Source organism: Pan paniscus, chromosome 7 (assembly GCF_029289425.2).
Source record: "Pan paniscus chromosome 7, NHGRI_mPanPan1-v2.0_pri, whole genome shotgun sequence".
In the NCBI taxonomy this organism is placed as follows: Eukaryota; Metazoa; Chordata; class Mammalia; order Primates; family Hominidae; genus Pan; species Pan paniscus.
In genome coordinates, this window is record NC_073256.2 from 36,166,315 (window position 1) to 36,180,521 (window position 14,207).

Consider the following 14,207-nt stretch of genomic DNA (forward strand, 5'->3'; position numbering starts at 1 on the left):
GCATACAAAAGCCACATTTAAAGTTGAATACATTCTTCCCAATGTATTTTATAACTGAAAATTCATTCAAGAGATCAAAAATCAAATGTTAAGACTTACGTCCAAACGACAAAACAACTTGAAAGTTTAATGGAACCATTACACACAGGTAATCAATGCCCCTCCAAAACGCATAGAATAGAGAAAAAATAGCAAGGCCTGTTGCAAGATCCAACTTGTTAAATAATACACTCCCCTCATTTATAATCAGCCAACATCCGCTTGAGAAATACCTGTTCTGCCTTCTCTGTGGCAGATATTCCAATAGAGCTCTTATAACATTTTAAGACCTGGCCAATGAGACGGAAGCTTAAGCGACCTGGCACCACCCCTTCCTCATTTCTTTTTCTTCCTTCCTGGAGCAGCTACTGTGAGATCATGAGGCAACAATCATGAGGACACGGCTAAGAAGACAGCAGAGATGAGGATTCCTGACACGGCAGAGCCACCGAACAACCTCAAAGCTGCTTTTCTTCAGGTGAGACAAGTTGCTTCTTAGTGAAGCTGTTAATTCCATCTAAAAAGAGTCAAAAGTGAATACCAAATGCGAGAACATAATTTGATGAATTTCATCCTAATTAAACAAACGCATTCACATTCTGCCTGCCTGTTACTGAAGACCTCTTTAAAACGGTTCTCTTCATGAACACAAAGAAGGGAAACAACAGACGGGGGTCTAATTGAGGGTGCAGGGTAGGAGGAGGTTGAGGAGCAGAAAACAATAACTTGGGTGCTGGGCTTAATACTTGGGTGATGAAATCATCTGTACAATAAACTATTTATTGTACAAGAATCTGTACAATAAACTCTGTGACATGAGTTTACCTAACAAACCTTTACATGTATCCCTGAACCTAAAAGTTCAAAATAAAATAAAATGGCATAAGTAAATGGAAATATTTTGTTCTGATACTACCTCTGCCATCCCTCGATATGTACGTACACATGTTCCTCCCTTGCGCTGCAGTAATCAATTTTAATGTCACTAGCTCAGCAGAAAGAATTCTGTCTTTAGCGTACTGAATTGCCTTCACTGGAGTCAAGAAGGAAATTAACCTGTGAGGTTCAAATGGCACTCTTCATAGCAATTAATACAAGAATTTCCACCTTCATAGAAAAACTGAATGCTAAGTGGCAGGGAATATTTCTTAGGAAAGTCTTTTCCCTCCACTAACTCATTATAAAAATAGAACTAATATGTTGAGGTAGAATTCTGAAATAGACCGAGTTTAATACTTTGGTAAAAAGACTATTGCTGACCCTTCTCCATGTCAGTGAAGTCATCACTGGACTTCTTAGATTTTCATCTGTGCCTAATGTCCTGCAACATCACGCACAGTTCCTGACAAATTCACTCTTTCCCTCCTCTCCCCTGTTTAAAGAGGAAAGATAACCTCGATCCAACAACACGCTTTGCCAGTGATGGATACCACCCAGTAATAATATATCAGAGTGCCCAGTGCCCTCTGCGTGGGATCAATGAGAAAGCTTATTCTGGCCGGATCTCTACAATGACCAGCCCCCGTCCCACCACATTCTATGCTCAGAAATATTACAACTCTTTTGTTTCCTTGAAGGAGCCCTTCCTCAAGCCCCTCAAGGTTTTTACATGCTGTTTTCTCTGTCGGAAACACTTTGTTTCTTGGTAAATTCTCCATTTCCTGAGGACCCAACTTAAAAGGCACTTCTACTGGAGGACCTGGATTAAAGGTACCTCCACCTGCTAAGAGCTGCTTGGGCACAAGTCCACACCCTGCATTATTAACTGGTGCTCTGTCTCCTTCTGTTAAACAGTGGGCTGTGTGAAGGCAGGGTCCATGTGGGACTTAGTCCCAGTCATACTTTCAGCACCTACCATTATGCCTGGTACACAGTACTCATCTAACGGGTACTTCTTTATGAAACGAATGAATTAATCTGTAATGTGAAAGACAGTCTAGAAGCAAGGGAAAGGCTGGAGGCACAGACCAAATACTAAGCTCTTCAGAAAGCCCAGTCAACATCTTAGGCTGGATTATACAAAACTGTTCATATTTGGCTACTTTTGACTTATTATACAAAAGTGTTCATATTTGGCCACTTTTTACTTATTAATTTTTTGTCTGTGGTTTTTTAAATAGAGACAGGGTCTCACTAACTCTCCAGGGCTGGTCTCAAACTCCTAGCCTTAAGTGACTCTCTTCCCTTGGCCTCCCAAAGTACTGGGATTATAGGTGTGAGCCACTGGCACCAGCCAGGAAGAGCAGTTTCAATGCTTCAACATAATAATGCCTGAACTAGGGTAATGGCAGGTGGTAAAAACAAATCAAGATTTCAAATGATGGAGTCTTCGAGTTTTCAACCAATTGATTGTGGATAAATCAGGACAAGTAATGATTCAAAGGTGGGGTTTGGCCAGACATGGTAGCTCATGTCTGTAATCCCAGCACTTTGGGAGGCTGAGGCAGGCGAATTGCCTGAGGTCAGGAGTTCCAGACCAGTATGGCCAACATGGTGAAACCCCATCTCTATTAAAAATACAAAGAAATTAGCCGGGTATGGTGGTGGGCACCTGTAATCCCAGCTACTCGGGAGGCTGAGGCAGGAGAATTGCTTGAACCTGGGAGGAGGAGGTTGCAGTGGGCCCAGACAGCACCAGTGCACTCCAGCCTAGGCAACAGAGCGAGACTCCATCTCAAACAAAGAAACAAAAAAACAACAAAAACCAAAGGTGGGGTTTGATGACCAGACACATGGTGTCATGAAAAGAAACAGATAATTCATGAGTATTAACTGAATTTAGGAGGTAAAAAAATAAGGAGACAAATCATTTAGATAAGATGAATTTCCAAGCAGAGTAATACACTGAGGGTTTTCAAATCTTCAGCCAGAAATTCACAGATTTTGAGGCTAAGGGGAACCTGGAAGTCATCTCTTGTGATTCCCTTATTTTGTAGCCGTGTGAGGTTAGGTGCACAGGGCTATTCACTCGGTCACCAGCAGAATCAAGGCTACAATCCAGGCCTCTTGGAATCCAGGTCAACACCACTGCACTGAGGCAACCAACACCACTTCCTTCACTAAGGATACAAACCCAAGTTACTGCTGACAGTCCATTCAGATAAGAGTCACCACGACGGCATGAATTACCCACTTGACGGACGATTTCTCGGACGTTAAAATGACATAACATGGATAAGCCCATCAAAGATTGATATTGGGAGTAAGCAGAATTATATTCCTTACATGATTTTTAAAAGCCTCCAACACACAAAACACTTTCTCCATCCCTGCTATTCCTTGGATGTAACAAAATTACAGCAAAATTTGCAGCTGGAAGATATGTACGCCAAAAATTCTAAATAGAAGTCCCAGGTTTTAGTCCTATCTCTGGCACTTACTGTGTGCCTCTGGGCAACCGAATTCACTTCTCTGGGCCTCAGACTTCCTGGTATAAGACAGATTAGATCACCTCTATGTGAACTCTAGCTCAAAAAATTATGACTGCAAATAAACAGAAAATAGTTTTACCTAAGTTTAGAAAATAAAATGTGTCCAATACATCACTATCAACTAAACTCTGGTAATAGAAGCCTTGTGTCATTTGCTTAAGCTGTCTTGGAAAGCTATCTGCTTCACAACAACACTACAAACAACTTAGAATGTCTACTACTAGAGCACTGGTTAAGTAAATCATGACTTACCCAATAATGGAATGTTACAGAACTATTTTTTTTAATGAGGTAGATAAACATGTGATGACATGCAAATCTAAAATACATTAACTTTAAAAAGGTATAGAATATATAGTACGCTTTTATTTCTGTATAACAAAAAAGAATAAAAAAGACCTGCATAGATTTACATGTGACTGGAAACGTGCAAGAACACTATGCAAGCAGCTGAGAGCGGCTGTCTCCACGGAGAGCAGGCAGGGACTCTGGGTAAGAGAGAGGCTTGCCTAGGACTGCACAACCTTCCATACTGTTTGATTTTTAACTTGGAGCGTGGATTACAGTATTTTTAAAAGAACTCTTTAAAAGCTATTTGGAGCTACTTTAGATCACACAAATTATTGCAAATGTAGGGTACCCTTTGTTATTTGTCCCCCCTATTAATTTGTTCAGTTGGAAGGGCTGCAGCAGCCCTGAGCTGGGAGAGGAGGGCCACTGCTGACCTCCTCCTCGCTGCCTCCCCCATTTACTGTCAGCTCAGACTGAAAGGCAGAGGCTGGCAAAATCAAATGACAGGTCAAGGGGAGTTACGAAACACGAGAGAGAGAGGCGCTGGAAAAAATGAGAATTCTCCGTCAGCTCAGACTGAAAGGGAGAGGCTGGCAAAATCAAATGACAGGTCAAGGGGAGTTACGAAACACGAGAGAGAGGCGCTGGAAAAAATGAGAATTCTCCCACAGAGAAGGGAGATGCCTCTGGGAAAACTAAAAACAGTCAGCTGAAAACAAATCACCAGGGACAGAGATGAGCCAAGTGGAAAATAAGAAACACGAGGGGTCACATGCACATGAAACAGAAAAAAAAATCTATTTACATCCTCATCAAACATTCCTGTGACACCTAACACTATTCAGCCCCAAAACAAATATAAAAGCACCCCAGCTAACATATTTTACAGAATAAAATTGATTTAATTTACTGTAGCTGTAAAATCGTCTAGGACAAAAGTGGCAACGTAGGCCAACCCAATGCCCTAAAAGTGAGCAGACAGGTCACCACGTGCCTAAAATATATACTAAATTTATTTTCATCTTAGGCACAGAAAATAATAAGCAGATACAAACATAAACCTCAGGGGAAGTATTTTGAGACTATACACACTTTTATTATGAAGATTGGAAAACTAGCTTTGTGATTCACTTACTACTTCCCCATAACCATTAGGATGTTTTCTGTCAGAAGTGTTTAGTATACAGAAATCTTTTAGCATATTAAAATTAACTGTCAAATCTGACTGAGAAACTATCCAATGAAAAACGATGGGAACCTTCTCATCTACACAGGCAAACAGGAAATATACTTCTAAATTTACCTGTGTCCTATTTCCCAAACACTGGAAGTAAAATATAACTTAACAGGTGCTGATTTTCACACATTTGGCTGGTGATGGAGAAAAGAGCTAGGGAACACCAAGGCAACAATTCTGCCTTCCATCAACACAAACAATCTGCTGCCAAAAGTAAAAGTACTATGCACTTGTGCTGAAGCAACAGAAAACAATTTTTAAATTAAGCCTCATCTCTCATTAGAGAGAGCTTTTTTTCTCCAATTATCTGTCTCCTTGGAAAAACCTCTGATAAACATCTGCAAATTAATGAAGACATCCCCCGTGCAACACTAAACAGAGATCTATGCGAGACAGACCTGTGTGGAAAACAACAGTGCTTCTCCTAAACCCTGAAGGAAGTCGAAGGTTTCGAAGCAATCCTTTGGCCGTCAGTCGTACGTGAATGGTGGATAAAGAGAATTTGGGAGACAACAACATGTCTTCGGAGCAGGTGGCGAGATTTCACAGAAGAGGCAATTTCCGTGGACTGTCACATACTGTCTTTTTAAACTCAGTACTCTTCAAGGCCAAGAAATACAGTCAGAGGAAAGATGCCTACACAGCAAATGTCATTCCACCAGAGAGGCATAGAAGAAAAAAATCCCCCAGGGCTGGCCAAGTGTTTCTGGCTTCCGTTTTCACTTTCAGATGTTGCCAAAATGATGCTCTCCCTCTGAATACAATCTCCCTCCTGCAGGTCTAGAAGCTGCCTCTGAACCACATCACACTGTGCATGCTTGTGGAGTTGTTATGGTTTTCATCCGAGACGGTAAAAGGGAGGAGAAAGTGGGTGGTCTCAGGAGCTTTACAGAACAACCAATAATGTCACAGATCCTGTAACCACTTGAAAGATCGCTAGGGGAAATTAACTACTTCAAGTGCCTAATGTTTCTTTCATAATTAGAAAAAAATTAGGATTTCCTGAAAGTAAACTGTGTCCTGATTTTAACATTTTTCACTCCTTATATTCACACTGATAACATGAGCATTTTTTCTCTAGATATTTTACATGTAAACTACATTTAAACCTGGTATTTTGGAAAAGTTTTTTTTTTTTTAAAGACTTCAGGCAATAAATGTTCTCAACTACAGTATTTAAGAAAATTTCTATTCTAATATATTAATGACAGATTGTCAACAGGTTAAAGTTCAACTTTAATTCCCACATGCTGAGGACCTCACAAATAATCAACAGTAAAAGATTAATACGGTTTCTCTATCAGATGTAATATCAGAGTTCCAGAAGAATAGTCCATCAGATAGGCATATTCTAAAGACTACATTTATTGCGTGAGTAATTGCATTTATAGAACATCATGTGGTCTCTTATAGTGGTCTTTCAAGACTAGGAGTGTGAGGAGGGCACAGTTATGAGTATCTTTTGCCAGTTATCTACTAATTTTCATTTCAGTACAGTGGCTTGTAAAAGTATGTTAAAACACGATAGCAAAAACCGAAAGAACTTGAAAAACAAAGATATGGGTATAAGAATGAACAACAACAATATGCCCACTTAAGCTAATTCCATTAAACCACGAACAGCCTGAGCGCTTAACATTTTTAAAAATGTTATAAACAAAACAATGTTTTAAAAATGTCCTATGCCTGTTTCCAAGATTTCCTAGAAAATAAGACTCAGAAATAAATGCAGAATTGTTACCATAAATAACACTATTAAGTGCTATTAAAACTAGCAGGAAGCAGTTCTTTTAGAAATTCTATAGAGTAGGGTATGAAGCAGGGAAGAGAGAGGGAGGAAGAGAAAATTTAAATAAGTTCTCTTCCCTCAAGCCCCCTCCCTCTTCACTCAAGCCCCCAACTTGCCATTTTAGAGGTTGTCAGCAAGAGAGACAGACCCAGTAACCTGTCCAGGGTTCCTGTGAGAAAGATACACCTAGTTCAAACACTGACGAAAAACCTGCTAAATACATTGCACCACGGCAACTGAAGCTAAATGATCAAGGAATTAAAATCAAGGCAAGCTGCTTCTAGGTGTTGCCTTTTACTTCATCCCAGTTTATTATTAAAAAACCTGAACACCTTTTCCTTCCAGATTCTACATACTAAAAATATACCACAACCTTTTCCTCTACCTCCCCAAACCTTGTAAAAACCAAGAAACCAATCAGCATTAAAAACAAACAGAGGAACAGAGTCAAATTTTGCCATGATTAAAAACAGACATGCCACCACTCCATATAGTAGGAGGTGGTTTTTCTTTTTTTTGGTTGTGTTTGTTGTTTGTTCAGTAACTGCAAATTCTAAATTATCCTTTTTTGTTTGTTTTTTGAGATGGAGTTTCACTCTTGTTGCCCAGGCTGGAGTGCAATGGCGCAGTCTCTGCTCACTGCAACCTCTGCCTGCCGGGTTCAAGTGATTCTCCTGCCTCAGCCTCCGTAGATGGGATTACAGGCGCCCGCCACCATGCCTGGCTAATTTTTGTATTTTTAGTAGAGACGGGTTTTCACCATGTTGGCCAGGCTTGTCTCGAACTCCTGACCTCAGGTGATCCACACACCTCGGCCTCCCAAGTGCTGGGATTACAGGGGTAAGCCACCACACCTGGCCTTAAATTATCCTTGTTAAAAGAGAAGTTCTTTAGACTCTCTAAAAGAAGAAACTACAATCTAATCACTGATTAATCAGATTCATTAACATTTTTACTTGAATTACATTAAGCTATAACCACACATATTGAAAATAAACATTGTTAATGATATCTCTTAACAGGAGAGCAAGAAGCTGCAGGAATAAACTAAATTCAGTTCTTTCCCAAACATAGTCTGCCTCCTGGTGGCCGTGAACGCACAAGTGCACCAAAGCAAGGGAGCTGCCCTGGCAGTCCATAAACAAATGGCCATCGCTTACAATCTACTGCTCCAAGCACTCTCTTACACACTTCACGTTTGCTCATTTAAATAACTGGATAAGCAATTACTTTCAGGTCACAACTATTTTTATACTATATATGCCTCTGGGGGGAGCCAAGATAAAAAATTGGTTCCAAAAAATTCTTTGATTATTTGATCATCTGTTACCACTTAGGAACTCCATATTTTCTGAAATTGAACGAATGTGAGAAGTACCTTAAAAAAGCGTCTTTGTTATTTTAAAAAGTCTTTATTTAAGAGGAAAAGATAGGCATCACCGAGGACAGTAGAGGAAAAAATGAGGAAATTTTAGTGCCTAAGGTAGAACAGTTTGTAGTTGTAAAAGTTAGCTATGAGTCTTTAAGGGCCGGGCGCGGTGGTGAGATTACATGCCTGTAATCTCAGCACTTTGGGAGGCCAAGGCAGGTGGGATCACCTGAGGTCAGGAGTTCAACACCAGCCTGGCCAACATGGTGAAACCCTGTCTCTACTAAAAACACAAAAAATTAGCTGGGCATGGTGACAGGGGCCTGTAATCCCAGCTACTCAGGAGGCTGAGGCAGGAGAACCGCTTGAATCCGGGAGATGGAGGTTGCAATCAGCAGAGATTGCGCCATTGCACTCCAGCCTGGGCAATAAGAGCAAAACTCCTCAAAAAAAAAAAAAAAAAAAAAAAAAAAAAAAAAAAAGATGAGTCTTTATGAAGCAGAGCCTGTGTTAGGATGTCAGTGGAAAACAAAAACATGATTTAAAATTTTATGCAATGTAGGATCTCAACATTAAACAAAAAGGATAAAGTATATTGGAGCAAACATGCCAGAATGTCACCAATGCTCTGGGAGGTGGAAGAGGGAGGATTTCTATTTTTTCTTTATTATATGTTTTTGTATTTTCCTAATTTTTTTTTTCAAAAATCATGAAGCCAGAAAAAAATTAAAAACTTTAAGTGTTAGAATAATTTTATAGAAAGCCTACAAAATGAGCCGAGTTTTCATAATGACACAAAGAAAAATAAACGATGTGTAAAGTCTATACTAAGGCTTAAATAACAAAAGAGGATGATACAGAATGTTTCATAACTCAGTATGTTGTAATATCACAGTATATTCAAACAAACAGAAATGCCACTGGTCTGCATAGAAATGTGTTTTTTTAAATCAGTGATTTAGAAAACAATGATGTCATGATTCTAGACAAGATTCTAGCATAATCTGTATGGGGGTGCTTAGATGCTACAAAATGCCTTCAATTTATCTGTTATTGTTTGTTGTTGTTAATGATCATAAAGAATGAGGAAGAAGATTAAAATTTAAACCAAGTGACTTGTGCGGAGATTCAAGCATCTCTATCCAACCAATCTTCCTTAGCCTAATATGGAATATTAATCTTTATATTTATCTCCTTACTTTCCCTAACACAGCATTAATTGCAACATTTTCTTCATTTTACTCCTCATAGTCTTTAATGTAGTAAGTTCAATTCTCTATTCCAGTTGTAGAAACTTCAACTTAAGGCCCAATTTTTCCACACTATCCTCTTCCTCAGTACGAAGATAAATTGTAATTATCAAAAAATTAACACAAAGCAATTAGAAAAACAATCAACTTCCACCCACCTGTAAGATGATAAGCTCTCAAAGAACAGTGACATTGCCTTTTATTTTGCAATAAGCAAAATAAGAGTTTAAATTAAAAGCAGTAATGCTTTTAATTCACGTACAATGTTTGTTTTTAAAAAACAAAACCTCATATGTTCATTGTAGAATTTTGTTTTTGAGACGGAACCTCGGTCTGTCGCCAAGGCTGGAGTGCAGTGGCGTGATCTCGGCTCACTGCAAGCTCCACCTCTCGGGTTCAAGTGATTCTCCTGCCTCAGCCTCCTGAGTAGCTGGGACTACAGGCACCCGCCACCACGCCTGGCTAATTTTTTTTGTATTTTTAGTAGAGACAGGGTTTCACCGTGTTAGCCAGGATGGTCTCAATCTCCTGACCTTGGGATCCACCTGCTTTGGCCTCCCAAAGTGCTGGGATTACAGGCGTGAGCCACCGCACCCGGCCAGAATTTTTTTTTCAATTTAAATTACTTACACATCAGACTGCTCTCCAATTTGTTTTTAAACTTAATATAAGCTTAATAAACTTATTAAACTTAAAAATTTCACACTTATCTTTCCATGGGATTAAATAAGCATTTATATTGTTATTTTAATGGCTTCAAAAATGTCTTTAAAATGTCAACGAACTTAATTCCTGTAAGGTATATAGATTGTTTCCAATTTTCCCCCATTGTAAACAATTCTGAAAAGCAGTAAATAAGTAAATAAATTACTTTCCTAGAACCAATTCTGAAAAACAGAATTCCCGGGTGGAAGGTGTTTGCTCTCTGCTACAGCTGCTGTAATTTACCAAGGAGCTGTACATATGAGTGCTGTTTCTTATTCTTCGCCAGTACCAGGTGCTACCATTAAGAAATAAGCAAGAACTGAAAGCACATTATTTTAACTCATATTTGGTAAACATTTTTCATATATTCCTTAGTCCTTCATATATTTCCTTTCTGTCCATCCACTTATTTTTCCCTTTCTTTTTGTTTAGTTTTTTTAATTGCGGCAAGAACACTTAATGAGATCTACCTTCTCAACAAAATTTTAAAAGAACAATATAATATTGTTAACTGTAGGCACAATGCTGTAACAAACATTTCGAAAACTTTTTTGCCCTTGCATAACAAACCTTGTACCATTGAACATCAAGTTCCCATTCCCTGGCAATCACCACTCTACTCTGTTTCTGACTTTGACTATGTTAGATGCGTCCTATAAGTGGAATCATACAGTATTTGCCCCATGACTGGTTTATTTCACTTAGCATAGTGTCCTCCAGCTTTATCTGTATCACAGCATATGGCAGGACTTTCTTCTTTTTGAAGGCTGCATAATACTCCAGTGCACATATATGCCATATTTGCTTTATCCTATGGACACGTTTAGGTTGTTCCCACATCCTGGCTATCGTAATGTGGCAATGACCATTGTTGCAGGGAGTCAGGGACCCCGAATGGAGGGACCGGCTGGAGCCACGGCAGAGGAAACATAAATTGTGACGATTTCATGGACATTTATCACTTCTCTAAAAATACTCTTATAATTTCTTATGCCTGTCCTACTTTAATCTCTTAATCCTGTTATCTTTGTAAGCTGAGGATGTATGTCACCTCAGGACCCTGTGATGATTGCATTAACTGAACAAACTGATTGCAAAATGTTTATTTGAACAATATGAAATCAGTGCACCCTGAAAATGAACAGAATAACAGCGATTTTAGGGAACAAGGGAAGACAACCATAAGGTCTGACTGCCTGCGCGGTCGGGCAGAATACAGCCATATTTTTCTTCTTGCAGAGAGCCTATAAATGGACGTGCAAGTAGGAGAGATATCGTTAAATTCTTTTCCTAGCAAGGAATATAATATTAAGACCCTAGGAAAAGAATTGCATTCCTGGGGGTAGGTCTATAAACGGCCGCTCTGGGAGTGTCTGTCCTATGCGGTGGAGATAGCTTGGCCGGGTGCGGTGGCTCACGCCTGTGATCGCAGCACTTTGGGAGGCCGAGGCGGGCAGATCACGAGGTCAGGCGATCGACACCATCCTGGTTAACATGGTGAAACCCCGTCTCTACTAGAAATGTAAAAACTTTGCCTGGCATGGCGGTGGGCGCCTGAAGTCCCAGCTAGTAGTCCCAGGCAGGAGAATGGCGTGAACCTGGGAGGCAGAGCTTGCAGTGAGCCGAGATCGCGCCACTGCACCGCAGCCTGGCTGACAGAGCCAGACTCTATCTCAAAAAAAAAAAAAAAAAAAAGGACTGAGAGAGATACGCCCTGGTCTCCTAGTCTCCTGCAGTACCCTCAGGCTTACTAGGATTGGGAAACACCAACCCTGGTAAATTTGAGGTCAGACCGGTTCTCTGCTCTCAAATCCTGTTTTCTGTAAAGATATTTATCAAGACAATACATGCACTGCTGAACATAGACGCTTATCAGGAGTTTCTGATTTTGCTCTGGTCCTGTTTCCTCAGAAGCATGTAATCTTTGCTCTGCCTTTTTCCCTGTGAGGCATGTGATCTTTGTGACGTACTCCCTATTCATACACCCTCTCCCCTTTTCAAATCCCTAATAAAATCTTGCTGGTTTCGCGGCTCAGGTGGACATCACGGACCTACCGATATGATGTCACCCCTGGAGGCCCAGCTGTAAAATTCCTCTCTTTGTACTCTTTCTCTTTATTTCTCAGACCGGCCGACACTTAGGGGAAACAAAAAGAACCTTGAAATATTGGGGGCGATAGACCATGGGAATGCAAGTATCTCTTAACACCCTGATTTCAATTATTTTGGTAAATAACACCTTATCAGACGTATGGTTTGCAAATGTTTTCTCCTATCTCATAGGCTGCCTTTTCATGCTATTAAATGACTGCTTTGCTCTGCAGATTTTTAATCTGATGTACTCCCACCTGTCTATTTTTGCTTTTGTTACCTGGGCTTTTGGTGTCATACCAAGAAAAATGACATGAAGTTTTGCCCCATGTTTTCTTTGAGGTGTTTTATAGTTTCAGATCTTATATTTAAGTCTTCAATCCATCTCGAGCTGATTTTTGTGTACCATGTAAGATAAGGGTCCAATTTCATTATTTTGCTTGTGGATGATCAGTTTTCCCAGTACCATCTACAAAAAGACTATCCTTTCCCTATTGTGCATTCTTGGCACACTTGTTGAAGATTAGCTGACCGTATATGCACGGATTTATTTCTAGACTATTTTATTCCACCGGTCTATGTTTCTACCTTTGTGCCAGTACCATACTCTTTTAATTACTGTGTGTTGTAATATACTTTGAAATCAGGAACTGTGATGCCTCCAGCTTTGTTCTTTGTCAAGATTGTTTTGGCTATTTGCATTCCTTTGTCATTCTATATGACTTTTGGGATTGTTTTTTCCATTTCTGTAAAAAAATGACACTGGGATTTTGATAGGGATTGCACTGAATCTGTAGATCTCTTTGGGTGGTATGTCCATTTAGCTTCTATCATAGAGTTGTCTTTATCTTGCTGATTTGACAGAGCTCTACACAGAGTATGTGCTAATATTAGCTCAGTTTGTTCTTTGCTTATAAATACTGTTTCTAATGATTTTTATTCTTTTTATTTTTTTTGAGACAGAGTCTTGCTCTGTCACCCAGGCTGGAGTGCGGTGGTGCAATCTCAGCTCACTGCAACCTCTGCCTCCTGGGTTCAACGATTCTTCTGCCTCAGCCTCATGAGTGCTGGGACTACAAGTGTGCACAACCACGTGCAGCTAATTTTTTGTATTTTTGGTAGAGATGGGGTCTCAGTACGTTGCCCAAGCTGGTCTTGAACTCCTGGCCTCAAGCAATCCACCTGTCTTGGCCCCCCAAAGTGTTGGGATTACAGGCGTGAGCCACCATGCACAGCCTGTTTCTAAGGTTTTTTAAAGCTTTTGTTGTCCTAGTTATTAATCGTTTCTATTATACTAGTGTTCCTGGAAAGATCTTTTCTACTTAAGTCTATATTCTTAGTGTTTTAATTACTTTGTGTGTTTAAAACTAATTTATCTGAAATACTTTGTATATATGTGAAAAAGATCTAGCTCCTGCTAAAAAGATAGTCACTGTCTCAAGAAGATTTACTAAATGATCCACTTCTCCCAACCCCCAACACCAATTTAAAACAAAAATGTATCCCATATGAAAAGAGCATCTGTGTTTTAAGTATAGGGGGAAAGTTATGTTAATCATAAAACAACAGTGAAAAAACAGCCTTCTCTCTACTCTCACCAGAAGAAACCCTGGCAGCCTCGGCATCACCTCATCAGCAGGTTTGCAACTTGCAACCACTTCCCAGCACTTCGCAAAAGAAGGCAAGAAAGCCGCCCTGTTCTCCTGTGATGTCTTTGCTACGTAACTGTGGAAGGACCAGTGCATTTTCTACCTTCCAAGGCAGACACTCTGGCACCTGAGAGTGATGACCTTGTGTAAAACAATCAGGGTACTGGATAAATACAGCTCTGATGCCTCTGGTATGCCAGTGGCTTTAGTGTATGGTAGAACCAAGGTAATAATAGTATTCTGTGGTATGTGTGACATCTTCCTTATCAACAGTAAGCCAAGATTTTTTTTAGAGTCAATGTCAACTGCAATCTTGCAGCGTCATAACGTTTAAATAAATTACAACAGTTAGACCC

The 14,207-nt window shown here is 39.8% G+C and overlaps 1 protein-coding gene across 7 annotated transcripts in view; it reads right to left on the reverse strand.

The window, feature by feature from the left end:
• MTUS1 (microtubule associated scaffold protein 1) overlaps window positions 1-14,207 on the reverse strand; it is a 111,924-nt gene that overhangs the window by 47,838 nt on the left and 49,879 nt on the right. Inside the window, exon 1 of one of the 7 annotated variants that reach the window (XM_008977318.5) lies at window positions 5,397-8,001. The exons of 5 other annotated variants lie outside the window; for them this stretch is intronic. In XM_008977318.5, the coding sequence (XP_008975566.1) occupies window positions 5,397-5,517 (121 nt within the window). In that variant the 5' untranslated portion in view covers window positions 5,518-8,001. Of the gene's footprint in view, window positions 1-99; window positions 246-5,396; window positions 8,002-14,207 lie in introns of those variants that run through there. One more of the 7 variants, XM_008977319.5, reaches the window with a different exon arrangement.